The sequence below is a fragment of the Nelumbo lutea genome, chromosome 1, assembly GCF_056320005.1.
Source record: "Nelumbo lutea isolate HS-2025 chromosome 1, American lotus-T2T, whole genome shotgun sequence".
Classification (NCBI taxonomy): Eukaryota; Viridiplantae; Streptophyta; class Magnoliopsida; order Proteales; family Nelumbonaceae; genus Nelumbo; species Nelumbo lutea.
Genome location: NC_142684.1, coordinates 92247390 through 92262563, shown reverse-complemented (window position 1 = coordinate 92262563; position 15174 = coordinate 92247390). Strand labels below are relative to the sequence as shown.

Sequence of the window (15174 nt, the reverse complement as noted above, 5' to 3'; positions counted from 1 at the left end):
GGTTTGCCTTCTTTTTTTCTTTTTTGATAATTAACAGGTTTGCCTTGTTACCTTCTCCTCCTTCTATCTCCTTCTATTTTGCCTTCCTCTTTCATGTCTTCTTCCTCTTCCCTGTTCTTAATCTCTCTGTTCGCCACCTTTTCCACTACTTCCAATTCCCCCTTGCTTCACTCTCCTCCTCACCTCCCAACTCCAACACCGCTGAACCTCCCCCATTCAAACCTCTATCTGACACCTTATTGTCCTTGTTGTGGGACTTAACAGGATGGGCCTCGACCCATTTATGTTATGCTTTGTCTATTTCTTGTTGGGATGTACTGTTATTAAGTGTTAATGGGCCTGGGCCTTTGTTTATTTTAAGTTACATTACCTCTTACTAATGGGGGGTAAAGTTGTCAACTCATGTATTATTGTTTGCCCTATTATAAATAACAGTTTGGTGGGCTGGAAGGCTGGAAAGAGCCACCCTGTTCTCTATTTCTGCACTTCTTCTTCATCAAGAATCTGAATACAAACATGGTATCAAAGCTGTAATCTGCTCTTATTCTGCTCGTCTACCCCTTCTTCACCTCCTCTTTCTTCCTAAACTTCTTTTTTCATTGTTGGAGCAACAAGAGAGAGAGAGAGAGAGAGAGAGAGAGAGAGAGAGAGAGAGAGAGAGAGAGAGAGAGAGAGAGATGCTGGTTGTGGTTAACTGAAGCTGTTTCTAGGGAGGGAAAAAATTCCAAGGAGGTGCAGAATAGTTGCTGGTATGCCCAGTTAGGGCAAAAAACTGTAGGGTAGTACTAGAGAGACCTAGTTAACAGGTCTAGCCGTTGGATCATAAGTAATATCAGTCCAGGAGATTCGTGTACTCTCTAACCCAGCTCACTTTTGGAGTTTGAGCAAAGGGAGGTGCTGTTTGGCCTCTTCTACTATTTAAATATCCGTTGTGTGTGTCTTCCAGCACAAGTGAAGTCTCATCTGGAAGTTCCAGGACTGTAGATAATGTTATTCGTCTTGGAAATCCCATGGTACAGGTTACTAATGTGAAATTAGATGAATACAACTATAGGGGATGAGCCATTTCAGCAAGATGGTCCATAGTGAGCCATGGGCTGCAAGTTTACATTGACAGGAAGATTAAGGAGCCCAAGGAGGATGAACCTAGTTATAGAAATTGGTGTAGGGAAAATGCAACTGTTCAGCACCACACAATAACCCATAAGATTTGGGAAAAACTGTACAACACTTATGGTCAAAAGAAGAATATAACAAGGATCTACATGTTGAATCAAGACATTTTTAGTTTGACTCAAGGGGACATGACTATTGCAACTTATTTTGCTACACTAGAAGGTTTGTGGGAAGAACTTGATCACCATTTAGTCCTTGATCACCATTCAGGAGCTTTTGAGCACATGAGAAATTCATCCTCATTATTCACTTTTTACAACCTTTCATCTGGGCATGATAAGGTAAAAGTTGCTGATGGCTCTCTCAAGGATCAAAATTTCGTCCCATATCGGCCAATACGTATCGTGTCAGTCTTCCTGATATGCCCCTACAGGGGGTGTTTCGGGTTGGCAAGTGGTTCAGGGGGTAGACTGGCCTTAAACTGGCTCCTCTGAACTAATTTTGTAAAAAATAAAAAAACATAAAATGCAGTATTGATACAGGTTGATACGCCCTACTGCCGTATCACCCTATATCGATATTTTGAACCTTGGGCTCTCTTTCCACTGTTTATGGAAAGGGAGACATTCAGCTAGGAAAGGGAACCCTCCTCAAATCTGCCTTACATCTTCTAGATTTCACCACTAATTTGCTTTTTGTCTAAAAAATTACAAAAAACCTAGATTATTATGTAACCTTCTTTTCCACTCATTGTGTTTTCTAGGACTTGTTGACAAGGCAAACAATTAGGAGTGCTCGTGAAGTTGGTGGCTTTTACTACCATGATGATGATACATGCTCAGCTCTAAAGGCCTCTACCATTGGTAGCAATAACAAGGAGCCAAGCGTAACCCTTTTCACTTGGCATACTAGATTAGGTGCACATGGGTTTATCTTATGAAAGAATGTGTGGAAGTTAGGATGCAAAAGAGAAGGTAGAAGATGGGAGGAGAAAATGAAAAGAAGTTTCAGGTGGTGAATAGATGGAGGATTGGGTTGGATATCGAAGCGAAGAGATTCCTTCTGGAAGGCGGAAAATCAAAAAGTAAGTATCTGCTAAAGGTAAGAGAAGGTAGAAGGGTGACATTAATCCTTCTTGAGGAAGCTGATCACTGGTTGAAAGGCTTCATTGATGGAGCACTTCAGTCCATGAAAACCGTAGGGTGGAGGAATGTACTGGAGTTGGAAAAGAAAAAAATATGAAGTGGAACTCAGATGGAATAAAAAATGGTGGTTCATTACCATCATAGAACATTTTGGTGACCGAAAGCAAATGGTATGTATACCGGAAGGGAAACAAAGTCAAGGTTGGCAGTCATTTGCGATGGAGTTGTAGAAGTTCCTGGTTGCGGCTAATCACCTGCAAGTGGAACAAGAACAAGAACAGAGCAACAAGATGGGTACCGCTGAGTCATCATTCCAGGCATTGAAACAAAAATCAACCAGTTGTGGCAAGGCAGTAATGCTTCCAAACAGGGGACCGAAAGTGTGGGTTGAGGCTGAACTGGAGGATTGGGAGAAGAAAATGGTGGTTTCCTCTAGTAAGGATGTTCAAGACTGGAGGAAGCTGTTGAGAGCGGTAGTGTATAACTTGTAGATAGATTCGGAGCTAACCTTGGAGCCATTTGCAAATAAGAAGGCAGTACTAAGCGTCAGAGATGGAGTTGACAGGGGATTTTGCAGCTTTTGAGTGGGAAGAGGGATTGATCTATGTCCAGAAATGGAAACCCTTGTGTAATGAGGTGGAGCCATTCAGAGGGAGCTTCATGCTGAAAATGTTCGGACTCCCGTTTCATCTATGGAATAGATTGATCATAGAAAACCTGGTAAAAATGTTGGGGGGAGTGTTGGAAGATTGCAATCTACAGGATCTTTGAGCAGTGGAGGTGAAAGTTAAAGGAGTGGCACCAAAATTGATTCCAAAGTTCGAAATTCTTGTTGACAATGTCTAGTACAGAGATGGATGGTCTCGAAGCTGGAGTTGGAGCTTTGGGGAAGAAGAACCAAGGTAGAAGATGAAGGGGATGTGGCGGGGTCGATCCCACGTGGTAGGCAAGTGTTGGTGGACCTGAAGGTGGAAGGACAAAGGCCTAAGGAGGTAACTGAAAAGCGACAGCTGGAAAACCAAGAGACAAGAAAGCCATTTAAAGAAAAAAAAATTCAAAATTTTTTGAAGTTTCTCGAAGTGGGGGTGGGTGGGTGGGGCTCGAGCATTCTTTGCTGATGTGGTCAAGAAGAGGGTTGGACCACGTAATGGCTTGTTGCGGACTGGAGGGTCTGAACCGGCTGGAGGAGGGGCCGGGTTGGCTTTAGGTTCGGTCTTGGGGCCACATGACTGTTTAAGTGAGCACGTGGCCTAGGACAAACAGAAGGGGACTATAAACGAAAAAAAGCGTCTATTTTCTTCCTTCTCAAAGAAGACTTGTGCAGGAGACCCTATTCTGGTTTGGCGGAAAACGAAACCTCTACAATGGGTCCCTAGATCGGTGTTTGAGCATTCAAAAGGAAGCAGCTCTGTGAAAGACCAACTGAATCCCATATATGTAAGAGAGGGTGGTGCGGAAAAGGAAGGGGTTGACGAGGGCTGGGTAAACTACCAAATGGAAGATCCAGATCTGGAAGAGGACTTGGACGATCAGTCCAGTATAGGCAGTGCGAAGGTAGACCAACTTTAGAAGCGGATTTGGCTACAACCTTGCACCTTGGTACATTGTTTTCAGAAGATACAGGGGAAGGATATAGGCTGTATCAGCTTATACACCATGAGAACAAGGGCGGGGAAGTCAACGACGATCTGGCTTTAGAAGTTCTTGTACCAAAGCTTGACAATGGGCGAGAGTTTAGTAAGGAACTATCCATGACTCCTCTGAAGCAAAGCAGGAACATAGCAAGGATGGACGAACAATTGGGTGCAGAGAGGGACCATTGTATAACGAAAGAGATAAGAAGGTTAACTCCACAGATCCGAGCCAAGGAGCTAGCCGACAACCACACCTTCTTCCAAGATCCGATAGCTTCTAACTCCAGTGCCTCTAGTCCGCTCTAGCTAAACCAAGGTAACAATGTCCTTTCAGTTATTGGTACTAATGGTTGCTTTGTGTCTTGTGTGCTAGATTCTGTTCCCATTTCAGACACTGCAGTCTGTGTAGGAGGAGGAGGGCCGGGTATTAGTTGTAGAGGTAGAGAGGAGTTAGAGAGGGAGGTCGAAAGAGAGAAGTAAACAGTAGCCTCAGGTCCTTAGGAGACCGTGAGAATATGTTACTTGAGGTGGAGGAGAATGAATGGTTGAAAGAAAGGGATACTGAGGCTAGGTTAAGGTACAACAAGGGGGAAGAAGGCACAGGTGGGGACATAGGTCAGGAAGATAAAATGAAAGAATTAGAGAAAAAAGAGTTGGCAAGTGAGTATTCTGTGACATTATTTGTATAGAAACTGGGGTGTAAACTGAAGGATCCAAATAAGCTGAAAGCATTCCTAGAGAAAAAGAAAGAAGTCAAGGTCGAGAGGAGGAGAATGAGTGAAGCTAGAAGCAAGGTGAAGGAAGGGGCAAGTGACAAAGGCATTAGAACTATAGGGGCTAGGAGGGGAGGAAGTAAGTGAGGAAAAAGGAGCGAGGGGTGGGCATAAAAAGAGTACTGAAAATTATAAGTTGGAATGTGAGAGGACTGGGTAGTGCAAGGAAAAGAGCAGTAATAAAAGGAATCATCAGGAAAATGGACCCCGATGTGGTACTATTACAGGAAACAAAAAGAGCAGAATTTGATACCAAATGGACAAGGAGTGTGTGGAGGAGTAGGGGGATTAGTTGGGCAGTTCTACTATCCTGGGGATCAGTAGGGGGGTGGTGACATTATGGAAAAATGAGGTAGTGGAAGGCTTAGAGGAATTGGTAGGACAATTCACAATCTCATTGAAATTTAGGCAAGTGGAAGATGGTTTTGAATGGGTATTTAACCAATGTGTACGGGCCAAATGACTATAGAGAAAGAAGATTATTATGGGAGGAGTTGACAGACATAAGGGGTTTGTGGGAAGGTCCATGGTGCTTAGGAGGTGACTTTAATGTAATAAGATTCTTGGCAGAAACAAATAGTTCTAGGCAGAGGAGCACCACAAGTATGAGGAGGTTTAACCAAATCATTGAGGCCTTCGAATTAAAAGAAATTCCACGGTCACAGAGGTGCTATACTTGGTTTAATCTCCAAACCAATCCAATTTGCTCTAAGTTGAACAGATTCCTATTTACAAATGACTTGGAAGAACATTGGGGGAATCTGAAATCTAGAGCACTCCCGAGGGTGACTTCTGACCATTGGCTTATGTACTTTTTGAGGAGGTGCGTAGTGCGGGCCCAACTTCATTTAGATTTAAGAACATGTGGTTAGAGCACCTGGGGTTCATTAGGAAGGCTGAAGAGTGGTGGGTAGAGAGCAGTCCAACAGGGGTATGGTATGGAATAAGGTTTCATAAGGGAGAATTAAGGAATGGAATCTACTGGAATTTGGGAGATTGGAGGAAAGGAAACAGAATGCGATCACACAAATTGAGGACCTGGACAATAAAGAAGGGAGGGAAGGCCTAACTGAAGAGGACAAGGAACACAGGTGGAGTTTGAGGAAACAGTTAGAGGATTACATGCTTCAGGAGGAAATAAGTTGGAGGTAGAAGTCAAGAGGCAAGTGGTTAACAGAGGGGGACAAGAACACTAAATTCTTTTATGCCTTGGCTTGCGACAAAAGGAGGAAGAATTCTATTACTAAATTGGAAATTGAAGGGAACATCACAAGCCAGAGAGAAATAGTGGGAGCATTTGCATATCATTTTGGGAGCATATATAGAAGGCCACTGAATAATAGGGTTTGGTTGGAGGGCTTGGATTGGCCAACACTGAAGAGAGAAAAGAGGAATTGGTTGGAGAAGAGATTTGAGTTGGAAGAAATAAAAGAGGTAGTATTTTCGATTGATAGATCAAAGGCACTGGGCCTAGATGGTTTTACGATGGCTTTCTATCAGGATTGTTGGGAGATTTTAAAGGAGGATATGCTGTTGGTATTTGATGGATTCCATACCAGAGGAGTGATAAATCCGGGGCTAAACTCCACATTCATTGCTTTAGTTCCCAAGAAAAGTGAGGCAAGCCACCCAAAGGACTATAGGCCGATCAATCTACTTAATAGCCTTTATAAGATCATCACGAAGGTGTTGTCAATTAGAATCAGAAAGGTGCTACCATCTATCATCTCGAACAATCAAGGAGCTTTTGTGAGGGGGAGACAAATAATAGATCAGATACTGGTTGCAAATAAGAGTTTAGAGGATTACAAGAGATCCAGGAGAAGAGGAGTGGTCTGCAAACTAGATCTGGAAAAGGCTTATGATATGGTTGATTGGTCCTTTCTATTGGAGGTGATGATGAATTTTGGGTTTGGAGATATCTGGTGCAATTGGGTGATGGGTTGCATTAAGGATTGTCATTATTCTATCTTGGTGAACGGGACAATGGTGGACTATTTCCCAGCTTTGAGGGGGATTAGACAAGGAGACCCTCTATCCCCCTTTTTGTTCACATTGGTAGCTGATGTGCTGGAGGGTTTGATATCTAAAGCAGACTCCAAGGAGCTTATAAGAGGGTGGAGAGTTGGAAGGGATAATGTACCACTTACACATCTACAATTTGCAGATGATACGATTCTGTTTTGCGAAGGTGGGGATGCCAATTGGATTAAAAATTTGAAACTCTCTATACAACTCTTTGAACAGATGTCAAATCTTAGGGTGGACTTTGAAAAAAGTTGTATAGTTGGAGTCAATATGGGGGAAGGGGAGATGGGGGAGTTTGCAGATATTTTGGGATGTGTAGTGTCTAATTGGTCGTTAAACTACTTGGACTTACCTTTGGGAGATAATCCTCAGAGAGATGATTTCTGGGCCCATGTTGTGGAGAGATTTGAAAAGATCCTGGCTAAACTTCTTGTATGGTTTCTATCAGTTTTTAGGATACCGGTGAAGGTGGCCAATAGGTTGGAAAAGCTAATAAGGGATTTTCTGTGGGAGCTGGGGGAGGAGAAGAGGGACCATAGGGTCAAATGGGAGGAGGTTTGTAGAGCTAAAGAGGAGGGAGGGTTGGGTATTGGTAATATTATGACTAGGAACCTGGCACTACTAGGAAAATGGTTATTGGAGATTCTCACTGGAGAAAGATAGGTTGTGAGTTAAGGTGGTGGGAAGTATACATGGATTGGCAGATAATGGTTGAGATTCAGGAATTCTAGCAAGGGCTACAAGAGCTTCCCCTTGGAGAGCCATTCAAGCCATTTTGCCTTTATTCTCTCCATGGATTAGGTATGACTTGCATTCTGGTAACCTTATCAAATTCTGGGAACAAGTTTGGGTTGGGGACTCCCCTCTGAAAGATCAATTTCCAGGCCTTTTTGATTTGTCCTCCCTCAAGAATGAACCAATTTCTTCCTTTATTGTTTCTTCTAATTCATCCTTTGAGTTTGGTTGGAATCTAAGCTTGAGAAGAGGTGTTAGGGACACAAAGTTTGCCTGTACCATAGCCTTACTTTCTATCCTTGAAGGGGTCTTTATTGAGCCATCTAAAGCAGATAGCAGAATCTGGACACTCACTCCCTCGGGCTCCTATACTTGTGCCTCCTTTTTCAAAGCACTATTACCCTCTCATCCCGCTAGCTTTTCTTTCCCTGTTAAAGAAGTGTGGTGTCGACCTATACCTCCTAAGGTTGGGAGTTTTTGTTGGGAAGCCTTCCTGGGAAGAGTTAATACAGGGGATCTACTCCAAAGGAAAAGACCCAACAACTGCTTGTCTCCTCATTGGTGTGTTCTTTGTAAGTCTGATTGGTGAGTTCGGATATCACTTGCTAATTTCTTGTCGGTTTGTTAAAGCTATTTGGGTATGGTTTACTTCTTTGTTTGGATGCAGGTGGACCCCCTTTTTGAATGTTCTAAGCTTGTTTTCTTCCATGCCTGATTGGCCAACTAAAAGGGCTAAAATCATGTGGAGGTGTGGTAGAGCTGCAGTCTGTTGGACAATGTGGGGGGAGAGGAACTCAAGGATCTTCTCAAGTAAAGAGAGAGGTGTGGAAGAAATTATAGAGAGCATTCACATTAGAATGACACAATGGTTGAGGACACTGGAGTTGTTCAAAGTGTTCTCAGTTAATGAGCTGTTAAGGAATTAGAAGGAGATTGCAGACTTTGGCTTATTTAGAAAGTTATCAAAAGCTTGCTGGAGTCCTCCACCCATTGGATTCACCAAACTGAATTTTGATCGTAGCAGCATAGGCAACCCAGAGCCTTCTGGAATTGGAGGTGTGATAAGGGATGGAACAGGAAACTTGTTAGCCACGTCTCTGGGCCGATTGGGGTGGGAGACTCATTGAGGGCTGAGATTCTTGGAGCTATTGAAGGGATTCAAAGGGTCAAGGAAATGAAGATCAAAAAGGTGGTTGTAGAAGGTGATTCTGCAATGGTGGTGAAATGGCTAACAGAGGACAGTGCTATGATGTGGAAATACAACAACGAAAAGAGGAAATATAAATGGTTAACCAGGGACATGGAAATCAATGTAATTGGATTAAGAGAAATGCAAATGCATTGGCTAACGGTCTAGCTAGGCAAGGGGTAAATAGAGACACATTATTCTGGGCTGTTTTGTAATCACTACAAGATCAGAAAGTTCTTGGGTAACTGGAGTTAAGACTTTTTAGCTCCATCCCATTGTAATCTTGTTTTTATCATTAATAAAATTTCACTGTTACTAATTAAATAAAAAGAATGCGAGGAAGTTCCTAGGATCACTATGATATTTTGCAAGATGGCTGAAACCCAATTTGTAAAGAAAGTTAAACAATTCAGGTCGGATATTGCAGTTGAATATTTTAAGAATACCTTAAATTTCTTCTTTGAAGATTGACTTCACATCAATCCTCATTTGTAGTTATACCCCACAACAAAATGGGGTTGCTGAGAGGAAAAATAGACATCTTATGGAGACAGCTTGTGCTTTATTTTTCTAGCCAAGGTTCAAAATATCGATGCAGGGTGATACATTGGTAGGGCGTATCGGCTTGTAACGGTACTTTTTTTATGTTATTTTTTTATTGTTTCGGAATTGGTTCAGAGGGGCCGATTTAAGGCCGATCTACCCCTTGATCCACTCGCCGACCCAAAAGGCCAAAATACCCCCCTATAGGGGCATATCGAGAAGGCTCCGATATGATATGTATTGGTTGATACAGGCCAATATGTGATGAAATTTTGATCCTTGGTTCCAGCACGGTTCCCAAGAAGTATTGGTCTCATGCAGTGCTTATTGCATCATAATTGATAAATAGGATGTCATCTAGGATACTTAGGACGAAGACTCCTTTCTCTGGTCTTTGTTCTAATAATCCTCTATTCTATTTACCACCAAAAGTCTTTGGTTGTGTCTGTTTCATTAATGTTAAGGATCCAAAAAGAACTAAGTTGGATCCAAGGGCGGATTTGAGGGGTCTTTCTGGGTTGTTCACCCACATAAAAGGGATGCAAGTGCTTTGATTCATATACAGGAAGGAAATTTGTCACAAAAAAAATGTTAATTTGTCACCAAAAAAGAGTCTGTAATTTGTTTGGAGAAGCTAACCTACATCCAAATAGAAAGAAGAAAACCCCCCCAAATACAAAAGAGCTAATAGGAGGCTAGTAAATGTAAAGTAGTCTCACTCAAGGATTTAAATATCGACATGATACTCCCGAAACAGGGTGTATCATATTGGCATCGGTTGATAGTGGTACAAGATGCGCTACAAATAGAAACGTATCCCGTAAGTTGCTCATACCGCACCAATACGGATGCATATCAACTTGTATTGTATGTATTGGCCAATACGTATCGGTATGGGGCGATACACGCGAAACATCGTGTCTTTCTATACTTTATAAAAAATGAAACTATGATGATTTGAACCCAGGTCATTAGGATGCGCCTATCTTTTGCCACACTTTGAACCATCAAGCTAGGCTTCATCTTGTGATATTAAATAGAATAAAATAATTTTATTAATTGTTTTGTGTCGACATACAATTTAAACAAAAAACACGTGCTTATATTTAACAATTCTAACTATTCCAAACAATAATATTCAAAAATAGTATTTTATAAATTAATAGAACAAATAATCTATCAAGTCCATATTTATATAAAAAGATGATTTTTAATATCAATAAAACTATACAATAAAATAATAATAATAAAATAACTATTTTAATATTTAAATTTCACATGATATGCATCTTAAATTTTTATATATTTTTACAAATAATTAATTAATATTTTAATTTATATTAATAAGTAATAACAAAATATTTATTATTTTTAAAAATAAAAATATTGTTTACAAAATATTAAAGCATATAATATTAACTTTAATCTATCAAATCCACTAATCTACATTTATTTCAATACCGATACTTTAATCCTTAGTCTCACTATTTGTATTTTATAAGAAATAAATTTCAGGTGAGACATGAGATACACCAATTGAGCCTTTTTTTTTTGAAGAGCTTCACAAGTATTAATTTTCAAATAAAAAAAATCTCCCAACGAAAAGCCCTATCTTTGGGTGGAGTTTGATGCCACCATATTGTTTTCATTGAAAACACCAAAGTGGAATGTGGAGATTAGGGCAACAAATGGAGAAAGGAAGAGCAAGAGTACAAGGGTAAAACCTCGAAGGGGTATGTTTGGATGATTCAAGAAGGGATAGGAGGATATGGAATTTGTCCCCTTCTGGTTCCTTCTCTTCTGCCAATTTTTTCTCTTCCCTTATTCAACCAAGAGATAGTCAAGGGTTGTCCTTTCCAGTGAAGGAGGTTTGGAGCAGACATATTCTGCTTAGGGTGGGTGGTTTTTGCTGGGAAGTTTATTTAGAGAGAATTAATACTTGTGAATTAATGCAAAGGAAAAGACCTAATTGGTGTCTTTCCCCTCATTGGTGTTCTTTTTGTAAGGTTAATGGTGAGAATTGCTTTCACTTACTAATCTCTTGCCTTCTTTCTTCTTCAATTTGGGAATGGTTTTTTTCTTTGTTTCGGTGCAGGTGGAGCCCTCCGTCAAACATACAAAGTCTGTTCGCCTCTACTTTCTTCAGTTGGTCAAAGAAGAGGGGCAGAATATTATGGAAATGCATGAGAGCAGTAGTTTGTTGGACAATTTGGGAAGAAAGGAATCACAAAATCTTTCTTAACAAGGAGAGAAGTAAAGACGTTATTGTTGAAGCCATTGTCAATTTGTTATCAGAGTTGTCCATTGGGTGAAGACATTGGATCTCTTCAAGAATATTGCTGCTGATGAATTATTGAGAAAATGGAGGGAGGTGGCTGGTTCTTTTCCTCTTAGGGAAGTTACTTGGCCTATTTGGTCTCCCCCATCTCGAGGTTTTGTCAAGCTTAACTTCGATTGTAGCAGTGTAGGTAACTCGGGTCCATTTGGAATTGGAGGAACCTTCATAGATGAGGAAGACAGTTTATTGCAATTTGTTCTGGACCGGATGGAATTGGTGATTCTTTGAGAGCAGAGATTATGGCTGTGGTGGAAGGTGTCCAAAGGGCTAGAGAGCTGAATGTTAGGAAGCTTATCATTGATGGTGGTCCTATATCTTTTAAAAAAAGGAAATTATTGAAACTTCTTCAGGGGATGGAGGTGAACCTTAAATGGGTGAGAAGGGATGCCAATGTTCCTGCTGACACTCTTGCTAAACAAGGGGTGGGAAGGATAGTTTTTTTTTGGGCTGTTTTGTAATAGTTTTTTTTGGGAGGGCTAAGAGAGTTTCTCTCTCCCCTTGTTGTTCTTGTAACCATTCTTCCCTTTCTTAATTAATGAAATTAATTCTGTTATTGGCCATAGAAAAAAATCTTCTGTCAGTTGAGGTGGTATCAAGAAAAACTCCATCAAAATAATTTAGGATTTCCAGGATACTAGACAACTCACATTGGTTTATCAAGTGGAGAGTGGTAGAGAGCTTTCTTAGTTTTCAGGTTTTGAGAAGGAATGAGAAATTGATGTTCAAGGCTTTAGCAAGTAGGGAGATGAGGAAATTGATGGAGAAATGTATACACAATTTGCTTGTATGATCTGTTTTTCTTTATTTTTGATGTTGCATGAGCTCACCATTGAATTAATTTATCTATTTTCCTCTCAGTTGACTCTCTTATCTACAAAGAGGGGAAAGGTTATGGCATTGTACAAGCCTACAGGAAAACAACAATGTGGAGTCTGGAATGAAATGGATGAGAGGATATTAAACAATAAGGGACAAGATGTCATGTAGACTAAATCTGAACTTTTTTTTTGATCAGTAGACTAAATCTAAACTTTGACAGATGCAATATTGGTAATCACGCCTGCTAATATTGTAGGTTTTTTCTTCTCCCTTTAGTGAAAACTAAACTGAGCCCTATGTACTGAACTGAGCCCTGCATGGAGATAGTAAGGGAGTTATTTATATTAATTCAATCAGGTCATGATTGGGAATTGGGAACTATTCTCAACAGTAAACAACCTGTCTGAAGTGCACAGATTCTTCTGTAGATATAAATGGTCTTTTCTAAATATCTTGTACTCTTTCTTATAGATTTTTCTTCTTCTCCTTATGAAACTACTTACTGTTTAGTGTGAAAAACTGTTAGTCAGCATCTTTTTTTCTGGTTATAATGTTTTGGTTCTATTACCTTCTTCTGGGTATGAAGATTTATGTATTCCATTTTTTTTTCTTCACATTGATGTCATTCCATTATCTGGTGTTGATGACTTCTTATTACCCTTCCCGTTTGAGGTTTGATGTAGTTTTTCTCATTTTATAATAAAATTTCTTTTGCTTTACTATTAATAAAATAAAGAATCCTCTTATAAGTTGTAGTAATGGGAATTGGACTCAGCGCTGTATCAGATATAGTATGGGAATTTTTTGCATCATAGCTTCCTTCTTTTTGCATGTACTTGTTTTTGCCATTTCATATTCTTGTTATTTGCAATTTGCTTTCAAAGCTCTCATCATGACCTGTTTATTTCTTTTTTGTTTTCCTTTTTCCAATAAATGACTTGTCTTTCCTTTATAAAATTCATACTCTTCATGTAACATGTGATATCCAAAATTTTAAATGCCCTATTTCATTGGTCTTTTCTTATGTAGTGTGTATCAAGCCTTATTTTGATAGCATCTTTTGCAATTAACTCCATTTCATGGGCTAATGTTAATTGATGATGGCGTTGTAAGTTTTGGCCTTTGTACATGTGGCTTTCCTTTTCACCATTTGCATAACCATGTGCCTCAACTATTTGAGGCAAATGTATAACATTCCTGTTCCATTATTTTTTGTGCTTTTAATTTGACAGAAGCGTCCAGGTTCACCAAGGCAAAGGAATGCAAAATCACATGCAAAACCTCCATCACCTTTGGCATCTCAGATTCGCAAAGGGACCTATCATGTTTCGTTGGACATTGTCCAATCACTGTGTGAGACTTCATATGCACTGGTGGATGTATTTCCAATTGAAGATCGCAAAAAAGCTCTTCTTGAGGTTATATATGATTTTTTGTTGTCTTATCTGGCTTAATAAATGGTTAAATTTCTCTGTGTTGCATTAACGTCTTATGGTACTGATGTTATGGTTCTTGTGTTGCTAGTCACTTGCAGAGATCAATTCACATATAGAGGCTGCTCAAAGTAGTGGAGGTACTTTCCTTTGATCTTGGTTGAGTTAGCAAAGATTGGTATTTATCTGTAGGCAATCGCTTGCATCTGATTTTTTTTTTTGTATAGTTTATTTATAATTTTGTTTTGATTGGTAAAGTTTATCTATAATTTTCTTTTCAAGTATTTAAATAAAAAATTATGTGAAAGGAAGTCTATGGTATTATTTATTAGATATTGATAATGAGTTGGTTCTTGAAAAAATATATGATTGAAATTTCTTCTGTTTTTGTAATGCTTTCATTTTTTTTTTTTTTTGTAAATGGTGATTTCATTTCAAAGGAAGGCTATTTGTTGTATGCAGTGTATTTGTACGTAGGGGTCATTTGATGGCTGAAGTGGCTGAAAAGAATAACTTATTTCTTTATTTTCTAGTTATGAAATATCTATATAATTTAATACTTGAGGATATGATACTCAACTCAGCATGCCATTCAGCAACTAAGGAGCTCACAACCTACATAGTGACTAGTTCACTATCAGATAGAGCAATAAGTCATTAGTTCGATCATTTTAGCTGTTATCAAATGACCCCTTAAACTGTATTATGTTTACCAATAAGTTAAAGGCTTGTGGTGTATCTCTGAAAATTTTGCTTTTCGGTTGTCATTAGCAGTTAGTATGCACATATTTGAGTGCAACAATGGAAAGTCTGTAGCTAGGTTCATGGGACTAAAGTAGTTCCTGCAACTTGGGTTGGGCCTTGCTGAACCTGGCATTGCCTGGTCTAATCTTAGACTGGGTTTGTTTCCTATGGCCTAGGATTGGGCTTGGGCTTAAGCCTGATCTGGCCTTATGTTGGACTTGGGTTGAGGTCTTTTCTGTTATCTGGTTTCTTGCTTTCTATTCTTTTGTGCAGGGATTTTGTCTTCAATTGTTTTCAATTAAATTATTGTTTATTGTTGCCAATTGACCAAAAAAAAAAAAATTCTTAGACCTTAATAAAATTTTGGCTGCTTTTTCCATTATTATCATAGGAGTCTGCTTTCCAATGGGGAAAGGGATGTATCGTGTGGTCCATATACCTGAAGATGAAGCTGTTCTCTTGAATTCTAGAGAAAAGGCACCTTACTTGATATGTGTTGAGGTTTTGAAAGGTGAAACACCAAGGTAATTATGCATCAGCATGATTTGAGTGACTGCTTATCATGCTTATTCTGCCATATACTCTAATTAACCATGATGAGTTCATTAATCAATAGAATCTATTGTTATCCATAGGAAGAAAAGGTCTTATTTGTCATATGTTGTCTTACACAAAAT

The 15174-nt window shown here is 39.5% G+C and overlaps 1 protein-coding gene across 18 annotated transcripts in view; it reads left to right on the top strand.

The window, feature by feature from the left end:
* The window catches only part of LOC148876130 (phosphatidylinositol 4-kinase beta 1-like), a 58281-nt gene that overhangs the window by 8529 nt on the left and 34578 nt on the right, over nucleotides 1-15174 (top strand). For all 18 annotated transcript variants that reach the window (XR_016105567.1, XR_016105564.1, XR_016105565.1 and 15 more), the window contains 3 exons: nucleotides 13553-13738; nucleotides 13845-13893; nucleotides 14889-15021. Coding sequence is in view for 4 of the 18 variants with exons in the window: in XM_088966199.1 (XP_088822325.1) it covers nucleotides 13553-13738; nucleotides 13845-13893; nucleotides 14889-15021 (368 nt within the window). In the remaining 14 variants the exon portion in view is untranslated. The remainder of the gene's footprint in view (nucleotides 1-13552; nucleotides 13739-13844; nucleotides 13894-14888; nucleotides 15022-15174) is intronic.